Source organism: Argentina silus, assembly GCF_951799395.1.
Source record: "Argentina silus genome assembly, chromosome: 4".
NCBI classification, from domain to species: domain Eukaryota; kingdom Metazoa; phylum Chordata; class Actinopteri; order Argentiniformes; family Argentinidae; genus Argentina; species Argentina silus.
The window spans coordinates 8,319,060-8,339,059 of NC_139658.1; the positions used below are offsets into that span (position 1 = coordinate 8,319,060).

The 20,000-nt window shown below is 46.3% G+C and overlaps 1 protein-coding gene across 2 annotated transcripts in view; it reads left to right on the forward strand.

Annotated features, from left to right (window-relative positions):
- Positions 1–20,000, forward strand: part of asic1b (acid-sensing (proton-gated) ion channel 1b) — a gene marked incomplete at its 5' end in the record, with an annotated part of 123,170 nt that overhangs the window by 72,512 nt on the left and 30,658 nt on the right. Inside the window, one exon of one of the 2 annotated variants that reach the window (XM_083669097.1) lies at positions 14,127–14,798. The exons of the other annotated variant lie outside the window; for it this stretch is intronic. Coding sequence (XP_083525223.1) covers positions 14,127–14,798 — 672 coding nt within the window. Of the gene's footprint in view, positions 1–14,126; positions 14,799–20,000 lie in introns of those variants that run through there. 2 annotated transcript variants of the gene reach the window in all.

The window sequence follows — 20,000 nt, forward strand, 5'->3', positions numbered from 1 at the left end:
GTTTATTTTAATCAGACAGGAGACCGTAAAGGTAATGTTTTCTTCTTCTTCTCCCCTGCCGTGCTCTGAGGGATGATTCCGGTGCGTTTCCTGGCGTTTGCCGAACCTCCTCCACCCCTCCTCTGACAGGACTTAAGCTGCTTTCACGCTCAGAATGCGACTGCCCCTTATAAAGGCATGGGAGCAGGGAGGGAGCTTAGGAGGGGATTGATTTCTTCTTGTGTTGGTTGGGAAAGTCCTGAGTTTTAAGAGTTTTTCCGAATTCCATTAAAAAAGTTTTTTTTTTTTTTTTTGAAGTGAGGAATTATTGACTGCGGTTTTAAGGTGTTATGATGGTAATGGTAATATTTTAAAACGATTGCAAATGTTGATCATTCACATCCAGTGTCGTGTTTGTGTGTTTGTTTACACCTCTCAGTTTGAATGGATGTTAGCAAAATACGCTCATTCACAAAGGTGCTGCATTCTTTCTACCCCCCCCTCCCTCTCTCTCACTCTTCTCCTCTATCTCTCTCTCTTCCCCTCTGTTCTTCCCTCCTTCCCTCCCTCCCTCCCTCCCAGTCCTCCTCCTCTTCTCTCTCTGTCTCTCTCTCTCCCCCCTCCCTCCCTCCCAGTCCTCCTCCTCTCTCTTTATCTCTCTCCCTCTCTCTCCCCCTCCCTCCCTCCCTCCCAGTCCCAGTCCCAGTCCCAGTCCCCCCCCCCTCTCTCTCTCTCTGTCGTCTCTGTGATGCTATCAGACTCAGCAGGTCTGGTTACCAAGGGCAAATGCTGGGTCAGCTTTTGCTCTGTTTCTGAATATGAAATGTGGCCCACAGACAAGTAGGAGCCCTGAGTGGCACTCCAGCACTTTGACATCCATTAGTACATGCAGCATTACCCATTAAGGGCCAAATGTTGCTGTTTTTGGCCAAGCAAGGCCAATCTCACTGTTGGTACTAGAATCAGCCTCTACATAGTTACTATTCATTTTGGGATTGAACCTTGAACCTTTTTTCACCATCCTCCCCCATAGCTCTGAACACAAGCTGACACCCATACAGTAACAGTAACCAGAAGACAAAAAAAACAAAAAACTTTTTCTTAATGAATTTTCATCCATACTTTATGGGTAGAGACGGGGGGGACGGAGGGCGGGGTGTGGGGGGCGGTGAAGCTCCAATTATAGTTTTTCAACACTGACCCCCAGGGAGAAGGCGATTGATGCTGCCCCGAGGCATGCTGTTTCTGAATGCATTATGAATCAAGGCCATACATGCATAATGCACATCCTATCACTAACACTGGAATCCTGTTCTGCTCAGCAATGCAGACACGCTGACTTCATCACAAGTACGCACATGTACACTTTATACATCGCCCCACACAGTAACTGTGTCCTCACCGTGGGAGAATAGAGGAGAGGAAACGGTCCATTTGTTATCTAAATGACATATCAAAGCAACAGAATCAACGAGCAATGCTAGCAATATGCACTCTAACTCTCCCACTAGGCTCAGAATGCTCAAATAAGGGCATGGGATCAGGAAAGAAAGCTTTCAAGGCAAGCGTGATTGATTCTTCTTGTGTGGGTTGGCTGCTACTGTAGCACGGTGTCTCTCCAGTCACACAGTCAATTATCAGACCATGGGATGATGTCAAATGTGATCATATACGCTAACTAAGAGAATGAACAGTTGTTTAAACCCCTCTGGGGGTGCTCTCTGCTTGTAGAGGTGTGGGCTTGTGTGGCTTTGTGGAGCATGGCGCTAGCAATGCTAATGTTGTGGGGTCGTTTCCCCCTGGGACCATAGGTACTTCACATGTATGGGCTCACTGAACTCATAACAGATTGGAGGTGCAGCTCTGGTACAGTAGGTTGCATTGTGGGTTGGTTCAGCTGTTTAAACAGACTGGTATAGTTGATCACATGGGTGAACTAAAGGTAAACTAAAGATAAAACTACAGGTAAAACTACAGGTAAACCGACAGTAAAGCTACAGATAACCCTACTGGTAGAACTACACGTAAACTCCTCTGCCGAGGCACATGGCAGCCCTTATCTCAAGCAGACCTGGGTTAAAATAGTGTCTTACTATCTCAAGTCCCCTGGTCATGTTCACAGTTACACACTCCTCATCGTCTGGGATCGGTTTGGATGTTTGGGTGTATTTGGTTGACCTGAAGGTAAAGTGAAGGTGTTTGAAGTTGCATCATCCATGTTCCTAGTCTCCAGTCTGTTCTGTGTGTGTGTGTGTGTGTGTGTGTGTGTGTGTGTGTGTGTGTGTGTGTGTGTGTGTGCGTGTGTGTGTGTGTGCCTGTATGTGTGGGTTGCCATTTCCATATTTCTGTTTGTGTTTGTGTCTGCATCAGTGAGTGTGGCTGGTGTGTAGGGTTGATAAGAGGATGGCTGTGAGGCTGAAGGTAGGAGGATAGGATAGGAGAGGAGAGGAGGGAGGAAAGGAGGGGAGGGGAGGTGAGAAGAGTGGAGATGTGGAGAGGAATGGAGAGGATGGAAGGGGAGAGGAGGAGAGTCGAGGAGATGAGAGGGGAGGTGAGGAGGGGACGGGAGAGGAGAGGAGTAGAGGGGAGAGGAATGAGAGGAGTGAAGAGGATGGGAGGGAAGAGATGGGGAGAGGAGAGGAGAGATGGGGAGAGGAGAGATGGGGAGAGGAAGAGAGAGGTAAGGAGGTAAATGGAGATGTATTGTAACAGCCAGGTACAGCGCTCCTGCTGTGCTTCTTGGGTTGGCTAATGAGCCCATTTAGCCACAGGGGTCTTTCTATTAAAAACAACAACTGCAAGAAGTAGAGAAAAAAAGCCAATCTAATCAGAAGCACTGGGCTTGCAGATACTGAGGAGAACAGTCTAGTGTTCAATCAGACAGGATGATGTCCCAGGGGTGGAGAGAGAGGGAGTGGAGAGAAAGAGAGGGAAGGGAGAGAGAGAGGGATGGGAGAGAGAGGGAGCGGACAGAGAAAGAGCAATGGGGGGGAGAGAATGAGAGAGAGAGAGATGGGGAGAGGAGAGAGAGGAGGGGGGAGGGGAGAGAGAGAGAGAGCGGTGGGGGAAAGTGAGAGAGAGAGAGAGAGAGGGAGGGAGAGAGAGCGGTGGGGGAAAGTGAGAGAGAGAGAGAGAGAGAGAGAGAGAGAGAGAGAGAGAGAGAGAACTAATGAGAGAACGAGGACAGTTGCCAAAGGAAGAGATATATGATTGAAAAAGTAATGGTGTAAAAAAAGTGCTTATGAGTTCAAACTTGATTTCCTGTCCCAGCACAAGACGTTGAAGCCAAATAAACGGGATTTGGTACGAGGTGGTACGGGTCTCCTAGAGGGGGCTGACTGCTCCACCATCAAGACATGCTTCATCACAAGTCTTTGTTTAGTTTGGGTCAAGTCGGAGTCCTGACGATGGGCGATCAATGCATTGATCTGGTGCTGATGGCCAATTGATTGGCTCTGTCAATCCTGTGAAGCGCGTGTGACTCACCCCCCCTCTTGACATGATAACCTTCGTCTCCGTGGGGTTGTTAGACGATGAAAGAGCCCTTCAATCACTTGGAGGTTCTTCCAGTGACCTGCTTAGATACCAGGCAGCACAAAGCAGCATAATAGGGATCGTGGCCTCATCATGGCAGGGGATTAAGACATTCACTGGGGTCTATCCTACACTATTACCAGTCCAACTGTCACAGTTTTCTGAGTAAGCTGGTCAGTAATTCATGCAGATATTTTTCGGTTTGCACTCCCAGCCTGCTGTGTGGTTCTGTGCATCTCCTCCTTTTCCTCCTCCTCTTCCTCCTCCTCCTCTTCCTCCTCCTCCCTCCTCCTCCTCCTCTCTTCAACCTTCCTCTCATCGCTAGCTGTATTGACTGATTTATTTTCCCAGCAACAGCGTCAACGCCTGCCTGCTGATTTATATGTTTATAGTCATTACTGACATTGAGTAATCCATTTTCCTTTTTTCTCCCTCCACATTGACACTGCCTTGCCGGTCTCTCAGGAATATCAATTACTCCGAACTCCTACTTCCTAATCACAATTTTCCGCGTCTTCTCTCCGAGCCAGTTTTCGAGGGGTAGCAGTTTATTGTCATTGAATCATGTTCCCCACCGTTTTGTCAGCTCATCAGAGGCAGAAGACACTTGAAGGGTGTGTGGCTATCGCATTGTACTGATTGAGTTCATACAACATTAATGGTATTCGCTCCATAGAAGATAGAGGCTGTCTCTATGGGCCTATTTCAGATGGTTCAAGTGGTGCTGTTTGAAAGACAATAGAGCACTCTCCCTGCCCCCGCTGACACCGAAATACGGTTCGATCGGAACAATGCTATGCAGGTGTTCTATCAGACCATGATGGAAGCGTAGAATGAGAATGGAGTTCTAGTTCTGTTGACAGGAGGACAGAGGGTCTGCACTCAGCTGACGGGAACACATTTGGTTGTGCTGTGTGATCTGATACACACGCACACACGCACACACGCACACACACACACACACACACACACACACATACGCAGTTACTTCATTCTACTACCCTGGTGCCCTTATGAAATCCATCTCCCTCAGTATGGCTGCTTAATGAACCGAGACTCACTGTATACGGAACATGTACTTGTTGTTTCATTGAATTGTAATGGGCAAGGTAAGACTAAGGTAGTCCATTCTTCAAGTGAAGTGTCAGAAAGCCTGCACTTGGACTGCACTTATCATACCATTACTCATTCCATTCCATGCATTACAATGAGCCTGGCCTCCACGAGCCAGACCGCTTTTGTAGTCCATCTCTGTGTAGCAAAGTAGTTGATTGTCTTGAATGCAAAGTGAATGAGTACTTCAATGATGTCTCAATGAAAGGACAGTATAACAGTGAGTATAACACAGATTCCATGGCTGGGTGCCTTTTAAAAGGTGTTCTAATTGATATAAGAAGCCTATTTTTAGTCGTTAGAAGAACATAATAAAGAGAGAGAAAGAGAGAGAGAGAAAAGTATTTATCTGTAAGATAGGGAGAACACGTGTGTTATTTTCTAAGCTGTGTTTACAGAGAAGGGAATTGGATGCAATATCATCTGGCTTGTAAATTGGCCATGACAGTATGGTATAACACAGAGCTACTTGAAGCTGTCACTGCATTTCCTGAGGATATGGTTTAATGACTGCACGTTGTTGATGTGGAAGTTGCATGGTGCTTTATCGAGCTTGTTCTGCTATTGCCGTCATATCACAGGATTTGATTAGACTAGAATTAGAGTCTCCCTAGTTACAGCGCAAGGCGCCATAATTCTGTTTTTCGACTCTTGACTGCCTGAAAGTATATCATTTAATCAATCTGCCTGTTTAAAAAAGAGTTGCATCCTGAGGTGATTATTTTCATAAATATGTAATGGAAAAGTAAAAAAAAGAAAAAAAAAGAAAAGAAAGGCAGCCTGCTAAAAGTTATGTAAAGATTTACAACTCTGCCCAAGGTGCTTCTGTAGAAGAAATGGCTGTGACCAATTCCCGCTGTGTTCGCTAGCTAGCTCCACCATGCTGAATTAGCTCTCCCTCTGTTCGCTAGCTAGCTAGCTCTATCATACTGATAGCTCTCCCCCTCTGTTCGCTAGCTAGCTCCACCATGCTGAATTAGCTCTCCCCATCATTACCTCACTGCCCTACACTGCACTGCACTGCACTCATGTTTATTAATTTCCTCTAAAGGGATGCATTAAATCATTGACCCTGTTCTCACTATTTCCTGTTCAGAGGAGTAAGGAGGAGACGGCCTGGGAAAAGGAGGCTGTATTGATTTGAACCCCAGCAAGCCCCTCAGTACAGTATGCATCTGTGAAATGCTAAATCTCGCACAGCGTCTTGTGTCAGCTTGTCCTGATGCTAATCTCCAGCAGTTGATGAGCCTCTAATCTTTGCTAACATCGTTCCGTGAGAGAGTGATCAAGGGTTCAAAGACACACACGCACACACACGCACGCACGCACGCACACACACACACACACACACACACACACACACACACACACACACACACACACACACACACACACACACACACACACAAACCCTGCTGTCAAACCCTTCTTCTCAGGAGGACACTCTGGGAAGTTTAGATGCCCTATGCATCCGAAAAAGTTTTGCTTAGTTTGTGGGTTAGCTCAAGCACTCCACCACAGTGGATGTGGAAATGTTGCGGGTTAAGACAGAGCCCAGGGCGTCAAATGTTTTGGTTTGCCGGTGTGAGCGTCAAATATCTTTGGTTTTCATCCAGGCAGTTGTTTACTGTAGGCTAGTTTTCTGAAATTGAAATTTAACCAACAAGGGACATGGAAAGAAAGAAAGTGAATATGAAGAGCAATGAAACGAGTGGACACTTTTGTTCACTCTTGTTCACTCAAGTGTATTTGATGAAAGTTGCTGTTTTCACAGGGGGCAGGAACGTCATATTCCAGAGTCTACCTTTAAGTGTAGTATCTGATTCCACTGCTACAGGTAACATGGCCTTCTCCTCCTGGAGAAGCTCTCGCACATTATCTCTGTGTGTAGATTGTGCCGATGTGTGAATTAAACCTGCCTCAGCTTGGGGTCCACAGCACGATGAGAATTGATCTGCCTGGGATGGGAAAATCAGATCCATGCCTTTTATTTAACACAGTCAGGGACCTGTGAGCTATGTGCTTTTAAATGGAGGAGACGTGAGACTGATTGATCAAGGATCATATCCATAGTCAGATGACCACCTTTGTTTTATATTACAGAAACACATTATTACACTGCTGCTTGTCTTAAGAGCATGGTTCAGAAAGCACTGCGGCTAAGAACAGTAGCTCACTGTAGGGAATGAAATGGATCCCAATCGATGACTAATGTTTGGTTTTATCTTAATGATCAAATTGTCAGTCTTCGCTGTAACCTGAAAAATAGGTTAACAAATAGATCAGAATTTAATTTGATTGTTAAAAGTGGTGAGACTGCATCAGTGTCAGCTCCCCTGTCTGCTTTGCCTGGCTAAATAAATGGAGGCACTCTGAATAATCTAGTTATAAGCTCTCCCTTGGAGTACCTGTCATATTATGTGACAAGACAAATAGATTGGTGCCTAGGCATTCGCTCTCCGCCCCGGCTCACACACACACACACACACACACACACACACACACACACACACACACACACACACACACACACACACACACACACACACACACACACAGACACACGCAGACACACATGCATGCATGCACCCTAGCACACACACACACCCGCATGCATGCACAAACACACACACATGCACAGACAGACACACACACACACATACACACACACACATACACACACACACACACACACACACTCACACACACACACACACACCCTCAGGGCTCACGGGAGGTTGCTGCACACTGCTGAATACCTGAACAGAGGGACCAGGTGCACACGCTCAGGCCAAAGGCTCTGATTGGATGTGACACTGCGAGCGAGTTTATCCACCATCTGTGTCCGTTTCACCCGCTGACCTGGAGCCTGAGGAGAGGCACTGGGTGTAAATGTTTACCACCTCTATCTGCCCTGGCCCTGTCCCCACTGTGTCAGTGTGATGGAGGACTGGTGTCTCTGTGTTGACTTGCCCTCTGTGTGTGTGTGTGTGTGTGTGTGTGTGCGCGTGCGTGCGTGCGTGTGTGTGCGTGTACAGTACTGTATGTGTTAATCTGTGTGTGTGTGTGTGTGTGTGTGTGTGTGTCGTTATGCTGCTGCTGGAAAATGGATCTGAGATGTGTTTGTGGTTCTGTGGTGACCTCCGTGGGTGTCTAAGTGTCTCTCTTGTTTTGACTCTGGCCAAGGTCTTGAGGAAGTGAGGTAGTGTATCGTTGAGTGATTCCCTTTCAACTTGTTTTCAACTGATTTTTTTTCTTTTTTCTTTTTTTAGATTCACTATTCAGCTAAGCATGTTAGTGTAGCACAAACACCTTGTTAGATCTTGCTATTATTTTCAAGAAAGGTCTTGACCACATGTATCAGGGAGAGAAGTCTTCCATCTATATTTCAATATGACAGGCACAAGTACAGTCGACTTGTACAGTCGCCCTCACTAGCCCCGCGGCTAGGCTTCTCTAATTCTGTTTCTAGGGGCTGCCCTTTATACCAGTAACTTGTATTACAAGGAACTACACACCCAGGTGTTATTGTTGTTCACAGACTCGGATGCAACACATATAAATAGCTCAGCCTCATGATTGAACTGTCAGTTGACCAGGAAGTGCAGTTTCTGCTTTATCGGCAGATAGACAATTCCTCCTGAACAGAACAGAATGGACAATAACAACATATGTATAACCCTCAAAGTACTTTTCCATCCTACTAGGCCTACCCTGAAGGTACAATGCATTGATCTCTGTGTTGTGTTGTTGTCATAAAACATAGTATCCTATCATAGTATTCTTTCCATAATTTATCAACCTTGTGGATGGACACTTGGGTCTTCTACAGTTTGTGGGCGACCCGGGTTTGAACCTGGCCCGTCCACAGTAGGTATGGTACATTCCAATGTGTTTGGACAGGTAAGACAGGTTGATGTCTCCTTCCTTTATCTCTAGTTCACTTCCATAATATGACAGCGTGTGTGGTGTGTGCGTGCGTGTATGCGCGCGCGTGTGCGCATGCACGTGTGTGTGCGTTTGTCTGTGTGTGTTCAAGGAATGTTCTTGCGTGTGTCGCCATTTTCTCATGATGTCATGTCTACGAGCAGAAGCAGTGAGTCTGTATCAGAGAGCACCGCGGTGGCTGATTTCTGGGAGCAGCTATGATGAATTGCACTTATGAAAATATTATAAAGTGGCACATTTAGAACCATTCAGCTTGATAACGCTGTTCCTTCTGGCTGCGTCTGTAAAAGCCTAGCTAAAACCCTCTTATTGGTGCCCATCTCTGTCGGTGAGAGAGATAGAGAGGGAGGGTGGGAGGGGGGAAGGGAGATAGAGGGACAGGCAGACAGAAGGGAGAGGAAGAAAGCAAGAGAGAGAGAGAGAGAGAGGGGGAAGAGAAGGGAAGAAGAAGCAATGAGAGGGAAACAGAAACAGCGATACAGAAACAGAGATAGAAAGGACAGACAGGATGAGAGATAGAGGGTGGGGGGGTAACAGGAACTAGTTTTAATGTCTCCCCCCGTGAAGCGTCACAACGCGGCCTTACTCTAATGTGTGTGTGTGCGTGTGTGTGTCTGTGTGTGCCTGTGACTGTGCGTGTGTGTGGGTGTGTTTCCTCCTGTGAACAATCATAACACGGCCTTACTATAATGCTTTGCCCCATGAACGACAGCTTGGGTCAGTGGCTCTGACCTCGCCCGGCTGGATGAAAGCCTGCGGCTGCGGCTCGCTGCTTTACCTGTATCGGCCCGTGATTTACCTCACCCTTTACCTGAGTCATCACCACTCACTCACTTTTGTATGCCGTCCAATGATGTCCTGTACGCTCCCCAGGCTGATCCTAGCTCCTGCAGAGGTGGTGTTGCTGGAGTGGCCTCAGACTGATGTGTGTGTGTGTGTGTGTGTGTGTGTGTGTGTGTGTGTCTCGAGTCTCTAACCTCAATTTAATTCTCGAATTGCAGGTCGTGTTCAGCCATGTTCTGTGTGTGTGTGTGTGTGTGTGTGGGGGGGGGGGGTATTCTTAGCATGTGTAACTTATGAACTAATGAATTATAACTTAAATGTCATCATTGTATAATGTATGTGCAGTACTTATTACACTCAAGTCTGTCGGTGTGTGTGTGCGTGTGTGCGTGTGTGTGTGCGTGTGTGCGTGTGTGCCTTAGACTGGGGTGAAGGGGGAGGTAGGAAGCATTGATGATGTTTTGTTGTACTCACATCTCACATTGGGGTCATTGTATATCTTATCCAGTGCATCTTTCCAACATAGAAGTCAGTAAAAGAAATCGAGCCATAAATCCTATTTTCTATCCTCTGGTTTGGAGCCCTGCCCCCCCCCCCCCCCCCCCCCCCCCTCCTCTAGACTGTGTGTCTCCATTACTAGTGCACAGGAGAGGTCAGAGAGAGGTGTACCTCATTATGCCTCCTCAGATGAAGAACGTGTCCCTGAGCCAAAACAATCCTGTAGGCTGCAGTCTGTATTCAAAACACCATAGACCTGACCCCTTTGTTGAAAGGTGAAGACAGAACATACGTGTGTGTGTGTGTGTGTGTGTGTGTGTGTGTGTGTGTGTGTGTGTGTGTGTGTGTGTGTGTGTGTGTGTGTGTTTGTGTTTGTGTTTGTGTTTGTGTCTGTATGTGTGAAATCAATATCCTCCACCTCCATACCTGTTATAATCCATTCCCTTTGAATACTGTTGTATGTCAGTCAGGTATGTTACTGTATGTTTGTATTCACCTTTATTTATCCAGATTAATCGTCTAGGGAAATACAATCTCTGTTGCAAGAGAGCCCTCATTTGTATTGAGTCAAGGTCAGCAGATATAGTGATTTAAGCATGGAAGGGGAACCTAGACTGTTGATTTGTGCTGTTCACAGTTTAATCTCCTTCTGAGAAACAACGCTATGGCTTTTTCTCTTTAGCTTGGTATCTTGACGCCCATTATTGCTTTGAATAATAACTGCAATTGCGTCATTGTATAAATATGCAGTATTTATCATTTCATCACCCATTTCTGGGTATTTCTGTGTGTGTGTGTGTGTGTGTGTGTGTGTGTGTGTGTGTGTGTGTGTGTGTGTGTGTGTGTGTGTGTATGTATGTATGTATCTATCTATATGCATGTACGAAGTAATGGGCTTAGTGCAATGCATTTCCCCTCGCAAAGCCAGTATCCATGGCAACGACAAGACTGTCCCTAGTTGTCAGCGGAGCTTGTAAGAGGGGACTTGAAAGGAGACGTTAAACCTCTCCTCCTGTCTGACCATCTCTTTGTCGTCAGTCTGAAACACTTAGACACACGGATACCGTTGTAAACACGTCCTTCTCATAGACTCACATTGCCACCTAGTGGCTGGGAACGGTAGTCCGGCTGTTGGTGAAGCCACCTCACAAGGGTATGAGAACATTTTTGCCTCTCCCTTCATAAACACATTGGGCCGGTTTCCCCGGACACAGATTATCGGGCCGCTTTCCCTGGCCACACCTAATCCTACACATCAAACCATGTTTTCAATGGAGATTTTTCTATTGGAATTGTGTGATTTAGTCCAGGGCGAGGTTGAATCTGTGTCAATGAATCTGCCTCGCTGTGTTGTGTGTCCTCTGTACAGTACGTTCATCGCTCGTGGGCTTACTTCTGCTGCTAATACTTTGTTGTGTGACAAGATGTCAGCCTGGCAAATCCCATTAAGGAGATAATTGAAGAACGTGCCGCCAGGTTACCTCATTCCACACTTCACAGTCAACTCCCTGTTGATCGCATAGACAGACACACCAATGCTGCCTCCTGGTGGCCAAACAGGGCACCTGCTATGGGGACCTGTGGGGGTGGATAGGCGACTGTTATGGATATTGTCCCATTTACTGTGTCTTTATTCACTTACTACAGTCAAATCCAGCACATGTGTAAATAGTATATGACTATGTTGATCGTGCTGTTTGTTTCCAATCGGTGGCTCAGTCCATTTGTGCTCTGACATACACCAATGTTAACAGCTCTGTCGATGAGTTTGAGAGTGGTTACATTTCTCCAGAAATGTGTTGTTGTTTGAATTCCAGATTGGCCCATTTAACAGCAGTTTCACAACAGGATGTCTGGGGTCATTATATTTCTGTTCATACAGGGACAGTGGCCGAGGGAATGATGGACTGGCCTCATAATGTTTATATCAGGCCATATTTCACATATTTCACCCAGGCAGAGCCTCAACCTTGCCAGATAACCACATGTTTCTGTACTTTATCAGTCGCTCTCCAAGTTGGTGTGTGTGTGTGTGTGTGTGTGTGTGTGTGTGTGTGTGTGTGTTTGTGTAACTTATGAACAAATGAAGCTTGAATAGCTTACATTTCACCATTGTTTAATGTATAAAGTGTGTGCGTGTGTGCGTGTGCGCGTGCGGGTGCGTACGTGTGTGTGTGTATGCGCCTCTATATAATCCTAAAGTCTTGAAATGTCTTCTCTTTATGAACAGCTGCTGCTAAACACATATTGACCCAGTCTGCTGAGCCTCCAGCCTTGTTAGTGCCCTCATGGTAACACATGGCTCCTGGTGGTGCTGTTGTCACTTGGACACTCATTACACCCCCTCCGTTTACTTATACATTCATTTTGTTTATGTTTATTCTGTTTTTCTGCTTGGATGCGGTTGCTCTTTGACAGTGTGGAATATATTTTCAAGGGGAACGTTAGTAGATGGTGTCTGTGTGTGTGTGTGTGTGTGTGTGTGTGTGTATGTGTGTGTGTGTGTGTGTGTATGTTTGTGTGTGTGCGTGTGTTTGTGTAATCTTAAACTAGATGGTGTGTATGTTTATGTGTGTGTGTGCGTGTGCGTGTGCATGTGTGTGTATAATCTTAAAGTAGATGGTGCGTGTGTGTGTGTGTGTGTGTGTGTGTGTGTGTGTGTGTGTGTGTGTGTGTGTGTGTAATCTTAAACTAGATGGTGTGTGTGCGTGTGCGTGTGCGTGTGCGTGTGTGTGTGTGTGTGTGTGTGCGCGTGTGTGTGTGTGTGTGTGTGTGTGTGCCTTCAGTGAGTCTACAGTTTCTTCCTCTGGCACCATCATGTTTCTGAAAATAACCCCTGTGACAGTCTAATGGTGCAGAATCAATACTGCTGGATCATTTTCCTGCATTTCCTTTTCATATTAGAACCACAACACGGGTTCTAGCAGGTTCCCATCCATCTCCCTGGTCAGTGTGTGTAAGCAGGGGTGCATTAAAGCTGTTTTCCTATTTGCAACAATTGTATTTATTTTCTATCAATCCGCCTTTCGTCAAACAGCTCGAGGCCAAGAGATTGTGATTAGAAAGGAAGTGGTTGGTAAAATGAGCTGTTTGATTGAAAAACAACAAGGAAACGACTTTCATTAGATCCCTGTAATTTCACTCTCCATGGCCGTAGTTGTGGCTTATCTTGAATCTGAAAATATGCTTAGTGCTTGAATTGAACATATCTTCCACCTCTTTTGGAAGTATAGTCTTCCCTTTTTAGTTTTTGCCTCTCTGCCCCTCTAGTATAATACTTGTCTTTGATGTGTGTTTGATCACAACACAAGTGATGTGGCAGGCTGTGCAGGGTTTGTTGGGGGGTGTGTGATAACTCAAAAGATCTTGGAAAAAAAACGTCAGCAACAATAAATAGCCTATTAATGGAATTCTACTGAACAGTAGGATGCTGATCTGTAGCTCTCTTATGCGTCAAAGCACTGTTTCCTGTAAGTGGTGAAACCCTGCCCTGACACAGTGACCTGTGTGTGTGTGTGTGTGTGTGTGTGTGTGTGTGAGAGAGAGAGAGAGAGAGAGAGTCTGTCTGTGCGTGTGTGTGTGTGTGAGAGAGAGTCTGTCTATGTGTGTGTGTGTGTGTGAGTCTGTCTGTGTGTGCGTGCGTGCGTGTGTGTGTGTGTGTGTGTGTGTGTGTGTGTGTTGGGGGGTGGGGGGGGGGGGCACTAGGCTCTGAGGGAGTATTCTGTGTCCTATCCTCATGGCCTCACCTCCTCCTTCAATGGGCGTGCTGCACCAAAGGGGCAAGGACAAACCCAGATACAGCATCTCATCATGTAATGTAGAAGAGGGAAGAGACTCACTCACTCAGTGGCTTTTACAAGCAAATCTTTGACCCGCGTTCGGGACGGAAACCTTTTCATCCTCTCTCTCTCGAGTGGATGTTCAAAGGGTGACACCGTCAGGAGGAAGTCATGGTGTTGATTTTTTTTTCTCTCTGCTTTTTATGAAGATAAAAAACAGAATTTAATTCAGGGGTTTGGTGTTTCAAGTTTCTTGCTTCGAATCACCAGTCCAGGCTTGCATCCCGGTCTCAGGGACTTGTTTTGGTATCTCTCTTTGGGACTCTTGCTGTCCTGCTTTGGTGTTTTTGAGAGTCGTCACCTTTGCTTCGGCCGTGCGAACACAGATCTGGTCGTAGACTTTCGGAGCCGAGTCTCTGATTCCAGCGCCCAGCGACCCTTCTCCAGCCCTCCCAGCCCTCCCAGCCCTCCTCCTCCTCCTCCTCCACCGCCATGCCGGTCCGGATCATGTGCACCATCTCCTTCTCCGCCGACGACGAACCCGGTGGCGGTAGCGGCAAGGACGGCTTCGACCACGACCACTACCAGCGCGTGACCAAGTCCGGAGACGGCGACGGCGGCTACGGGGAGTCGTGTGACGCGCTCGACGTCTACGACGGAGAGGACGAAGACGACGGCGACCAGGTGGACGACCTCGCCGCCTTCTTCGCCGGCTGCTCGCTCCACGGGGCCAACCACGTGTTCGTGGAGGACAAGAAGTTTGGCGTGCGTCAGGGTCTGTGGGGGGTGTTCTTCCTGCTGGCCCTGTCCATGTTGCTGCTACAGGTGGTGGACCGTGTCATCTACTACCTCTCGTACGACCACATCACCATGCTGGACGAACGCGTGGCGGACAACATGACGTTCCCGGCCATTACCATCTGTAACTATAACTTCATCCGGAGGTCCCAGATCACGTACAATGACCTGCTGTTTATGGGTCAGATGCTGGGCTACGAGGACAACATGAACCCCGGGATCCCCCTGGCCCCGGAGCCTGACCGCCAGCCCGGAACCCGCTTCGGCCTGGACGAGTTCTACAACCGCACCAAACACCGCTTGGAGGACATGCTGCTGGAGTGTGACTTCAGAGGGCGAGAGTGTGGCACAGAGAACTTCAGAGAGGTAGGCTGTCTCTGGTCTGGTTTCAGGTTCTGGTTCTGTTTAGTGTGTGTGTGTGTGTGTGTGTGGGGGGGGGGGGTCCATGGGGCCGTTTCCAAGACACAGATTAAGCCGAGTCCAGGACTAAATTACACTTTCAATGGAGACAATGAAGGTGTTTTTTAGTGGAGGAGTAGGGTTGATATGTGTCTGGAAAGCAAGCCCCATGTGTTTGTTGAGGCTTAATAAGACCCACAATTGGATTGTATATTACACAGGGATATACAGTGACCTGTGTGTGTGTGTGTGTGTGTGTGCGTGTGCGTGTGCGTGTGTGTGTGTGTGTGTGTGTGTGCGTGCGTGTGTGCGTGCGTGCGTGCGTGCGTGTGTGTGCTGCATATTGACAATGACCAAAGTAGCCTATAGAAAGGACACATGGGCAGGGTTTTCTAAAGTGACTCTTCAGCAGCATTCTCAGAGTGAAGGAAGCCAGACATCGTGTGACATCCTGGCTTCTGACTGCTGTCCCAGTAAAAAAACCTGAGTTGCATTCACAATGACAGTGTGTTATTTGTTGACAATAACCTGCTATTGGTTTATTGATTTCTCTGACCTTTTGCACAGCTATGCCCAAGCCGGTACGCTGCTCTGCACCGACTACTAATGAATGAATTTGATCAGAGGTTTGTTTTTTATGAGTGTCGCCGTAATGATATGCTGCTGTTCCTTTTTTTAGCCAGCATAATAAGACTATGATGTCTCAGTTATGAATCTCTTGTTGCTACTTGTTGCTCCGGACTGTCAGCCTTGCCGATTTAAACGGTTCCCTCAGGCGCCTCTACATCTACATCTTAATCCTCCACGAGTCTCCTCTGAATATTCATGCTTTACTTGCAACCTTAAGGCTAAGGCAAAGATGTCTGTGAATGCTTGATTTGATAAAGACGGGTGAAGTCAACGTATGAAATGCGAAATATCAATCAGAACAGGGTCGATGGGGTGTGTCAATATCCTCCTGGAAGAAGCTATTGTATGAGTGTTTTTCTCTGACATCATTGTTGCTTTTAAATAAAAAAAAAAGAAAAAGAAATCAGTTTAGAACCCACTGAAGAACCCATTAATGAAAATGCATCTATTCCCCTGGTGTGTGTGGAAACTGTGATTGAGTTATCGATGATCAAGCCTTGAACAGAGCACAATGAATAGCCGGAAAAAACATCCCCCTAATGGTGTTATTGGATACGAGGTACTTACTGTACATCTTTTTATAAAGATAACTGTATTGCCGCTTTACTAAGTGTTTATGGTGCAGAGGGAGGGTAAGCTACCTCAATGGAGAGCTACTATTCCCTCATCTCAGTCCGCTGGGAATCTATGAAGCATTGATGCCCTTCACTTAAACGGGAAACACAGGAGGATAAACAGCCTTCAGTGGAATCAACACCAGCTCTAGAAGCCTCTAGAAGCCTCCAGTGATGGACTGTGTGTTCAATGGATCAATCTCCTGCTGCTTGCCTCCCTCCCTAGAGCCTGCATTATGTATTTCATCTCTCCTCTCTCAGCGCAGACAATCAATAGGGTGTATTTATTTAGGGCTAATGTGGTCATTGGCAACCATGCAGGCAGGCGGGCCAGGCAGTGAGGAGAAGCAGTGCTCACCCTTTAAAACAAGCTGTTGGTTTATTATCTCTGCTGAGGGCAGCTAATGGTAGCACGAGTACAGAGGTCATGTGTGTGTGTGTGTGTGTGTGTGTGTGTGTGTGTGTGTGTGTGTGTGAGAGAGAGAGAGAGAGAGATGGCACCACAGGGTTGGTGTGTGTGTGTGTGTGTGTGTGTGTGTGTGTGTGTGTGTGTGTGTGTGTGTGTGTGTGTGTGTGTGTGTGTATGTATGTGTGTATACGTGCATGCGTACGTGCGTGTGTGTTTGTGTGCGTGTGCGTGTGAGTGCTTTAGGGCCATAGCCGTGGGCTGGATCAATAACAGGCTGAAGCTATAGTAATGCAGACAGACAGAGGGAGAGACAGACAGACAGACAGAGGGAGAGACAGATAAACAGACAGACAGAGGGAGAGACAGACAGACAGACAGACAGAGGGAGAGACAGAAAGACTGACAGATAGACAGACAAATAGAGGGCTCATCTTTCTGTCTCGGGGGCAGAATATGAGCCTCCAGGAGGAGCTGGCTGGTCCTGGTCCCTCTTCCTGCTCCTCCATTAGAGACAGATCTGCTTTCCTCCAGTCTCAGCAGAAGCAGCAGCAGCAGGAGCAGCAGAGAGCAGAGGCTCCAGTTACGTCCTTCTGCTGTCTCCTCAAGAGCATCTCTGTTACTGGGGCTCTTTGGATTCACCTGCACCAGGTGAAGCATGTGTTTGATACCATTCCTCATTCCATTCCATGCATTACAGTGAGCCCGTCCTCTGATTTCTACCTCCACCAGCCTCCCTCCCCCTGACCGACACATACTGTACCGGTGTTTCCCTCAGATTGTTTCGTAGGCAGGGCACAGAGGCCCTGAAATCCACATCCACGGTTACCAGTAACATTTTCTATTGGTTACCCTTACACACATTTTCTATTGGTTACCCTTACACACATTTTCTATTGGTTACCCTTACACACATTTTCTATTGGTTACCATTACACACATTTTCTATTGGTTACCCTTACACACATTTTCTATTGGTTACCATTACACACATTTTCTAAAAGCCAAAAAGTAGCCTAGCGCCCAGTCTATTCAATGGTAGGGGAAACACTGTAGCACTGTACTACAGACAATGTAGGATGCCTTCTGTGAAAGGGAAAATAAACAGTCAACAGCAAACAACAATAAATAATTTCTGTTGTACAATGGATCACAATCATGTATTCTATGTTAGATTGGAGGGCTAGAGTCTCCTTGACCAGAGGTCAAGCGTAGCAATGTTTGATTAAAGACGCTCCTGCAGGCTTGTCCTCTGGGGAGCTGACTACACAAACACATTCAATATTAAACACAATGTTCACGACTCTGGTGTTCCGTTCAATCATCAACTGGTTTAACAGGTTCTTCTTCTGTGGTTCAAAACATATATATATACTGTATATTAGTGATATATATACCAGGTGGAATACATCTTGACTACACAGATGCCAGACATCACAAAAGGACCTTTTCTGGGATCTCCAGGGAGTGAGTGAGGTTAAACATGTTGTCCACTGAAATAGAACCGAGGCTTGCCTGGGTGAGGAAGCCAAGAGAAAGCTGGTGGAAGTGGCGCAGGCTGCAGTGGCGGTTTACTTCCAGCAGAGGTCCCTGTAGTTGTCCCGTTGGGAGAGGTGACCCACCACAGAAATAGAAAAACACTTTTATTATTAAATGATTATGGATTTTGCATACAGTGTTATTTCTGTGTGCCTGGGGAGGCTGGTGGAGATAGAAATCAGAGGACAGGCTCATTGCAATGCATGGAATGGAATGAGGAATGGTATCAAACACGCGTTCCTTGTATTACAATGAGCGCGTCCTCCGATGTCTACCTCCACCAGCCTCCACCGCTGTGTGCAGTGCAACCACTTGTGGTCACAAATGCTAGTCAGAGTCACAGGCAATCCTAGACATTGGTTTTTAAATAATGTTTTCGTATGCTGATCTAACTTATTTGTTGTTTAAAGTAATTGTTGGAGTAATTGTCTTAATTGTTGTTTATGCTGATTATTGTTTAAAGTAGGCCTATTTTTTGCTGAACCTATGGATGTTCCTAGTTAGTGTTTGGTCATGATTACAATTTGTCTTTATTTCACATTATGAAGTAGTTGTTTTGATTGGTTGGTGTTTCATAATACTGCAGCCTATAGTTCAGAACAGAAGTGATGCGTTGAAGCACTTGGTATGTCTCAATATAAACACCAGGGGGCAATGTCTCTCAAATGAAGAATCTGGTATTGAGCAGAGCACTATAGCAATCAGGTACAATGCATTCTTTTTTCATAACACATGTTATCCTACCTCACTAAAACTCCTGTTAAATGTTCATCTCGTAGTTACTTTTGATATGTGCGACATCAGGATAGAAACTGTGACTGTGATTAAAGACTAACCGTTGTTCACTTCTGCTGCCGTTACAAAGCAAATCAGAGAGCCATTCTGTGAAGATCATATATAAACACTTAGAAGACAGGACATCAATAAGGCTCAAGGTGGCTTGTTGTCATAATCTTCCTTTAGCGGGCTACTGTCTCTGTAGGCGATCTGTGAGTCATTCATAGTTCTTTATAACCAGTAGGGAGGGAGGGAGGGAGGGAGGGAGGGAGCATCTCTCCATCCCCACACTGTCAGGACACACTGTGTCCTTCTTCCTCACTTGACGAATAGCTGTTTTCAAATACACTCTTTTTAATTAACTGACACATCAGTCATTCTATGAAAGATCACATGTGACAAATACATGTTGAAAGCCTCCACCGTTTAACCAGGTGAGGCCGGATATTAAACAAAGGCAATGACATCAGACTTCTCTTGAATTAGCTGATGCATCACAGCATAAACACCAGCTAATTAGTCATTAAGTGGCTAAATTATTAAGCTTGTCTCACGTCTCTGCTTTATTTCAACAACAAGATGAATGGGGAGTTATAATGAGGGAAAATCCAACCGTATTTGGCTCAATTATATATGAATAAGACATATGACAATGGTGGAGATGATGCCAACACCCACTTATCATGTTTTAATTACCCTGATAGTTAATCTCTAATGGCTCTCCTTTTATTGCACTTTATACGAAGATTGAAATATAACGCCTGGCACAGAATCACTGTCAGCAGGGAACCATTACAGCAGGAGAAGGAGGATTATTTCTTCTCTCACTGTCTGTCCGTACAGGAGTTGCTGTCTGAGTCTTCTCACTGTGTGTGTGTGTGCGTGTGTGTGTGTGTGTGTGTGTGTGTGTGTGCGCGTGCGTGCGTGCGTGCGTGCACATTTGTGCGTTTTTGTATGTGTGTGTGTCTGTGTGTGTGTGTGTGTGCGCACAGGTGTGCGTGTCTGTGTGTGTGTGTGTGCGTGTGTGTGTGTGTACACATGCGCGTCTGTGTGTGTGAGTGTGTTTGTTTGTATTGCTGAGATGGGTTCTTTAGCTAGCCTACACCACTCCTCCTGGGCTTCATGCCTGGCTTCTCTCTGCTTGTTTTGCTCTGGGTCAGCAGGACATCCATGGTTGAAATAAATGGTTTGCAATGGTGTAGA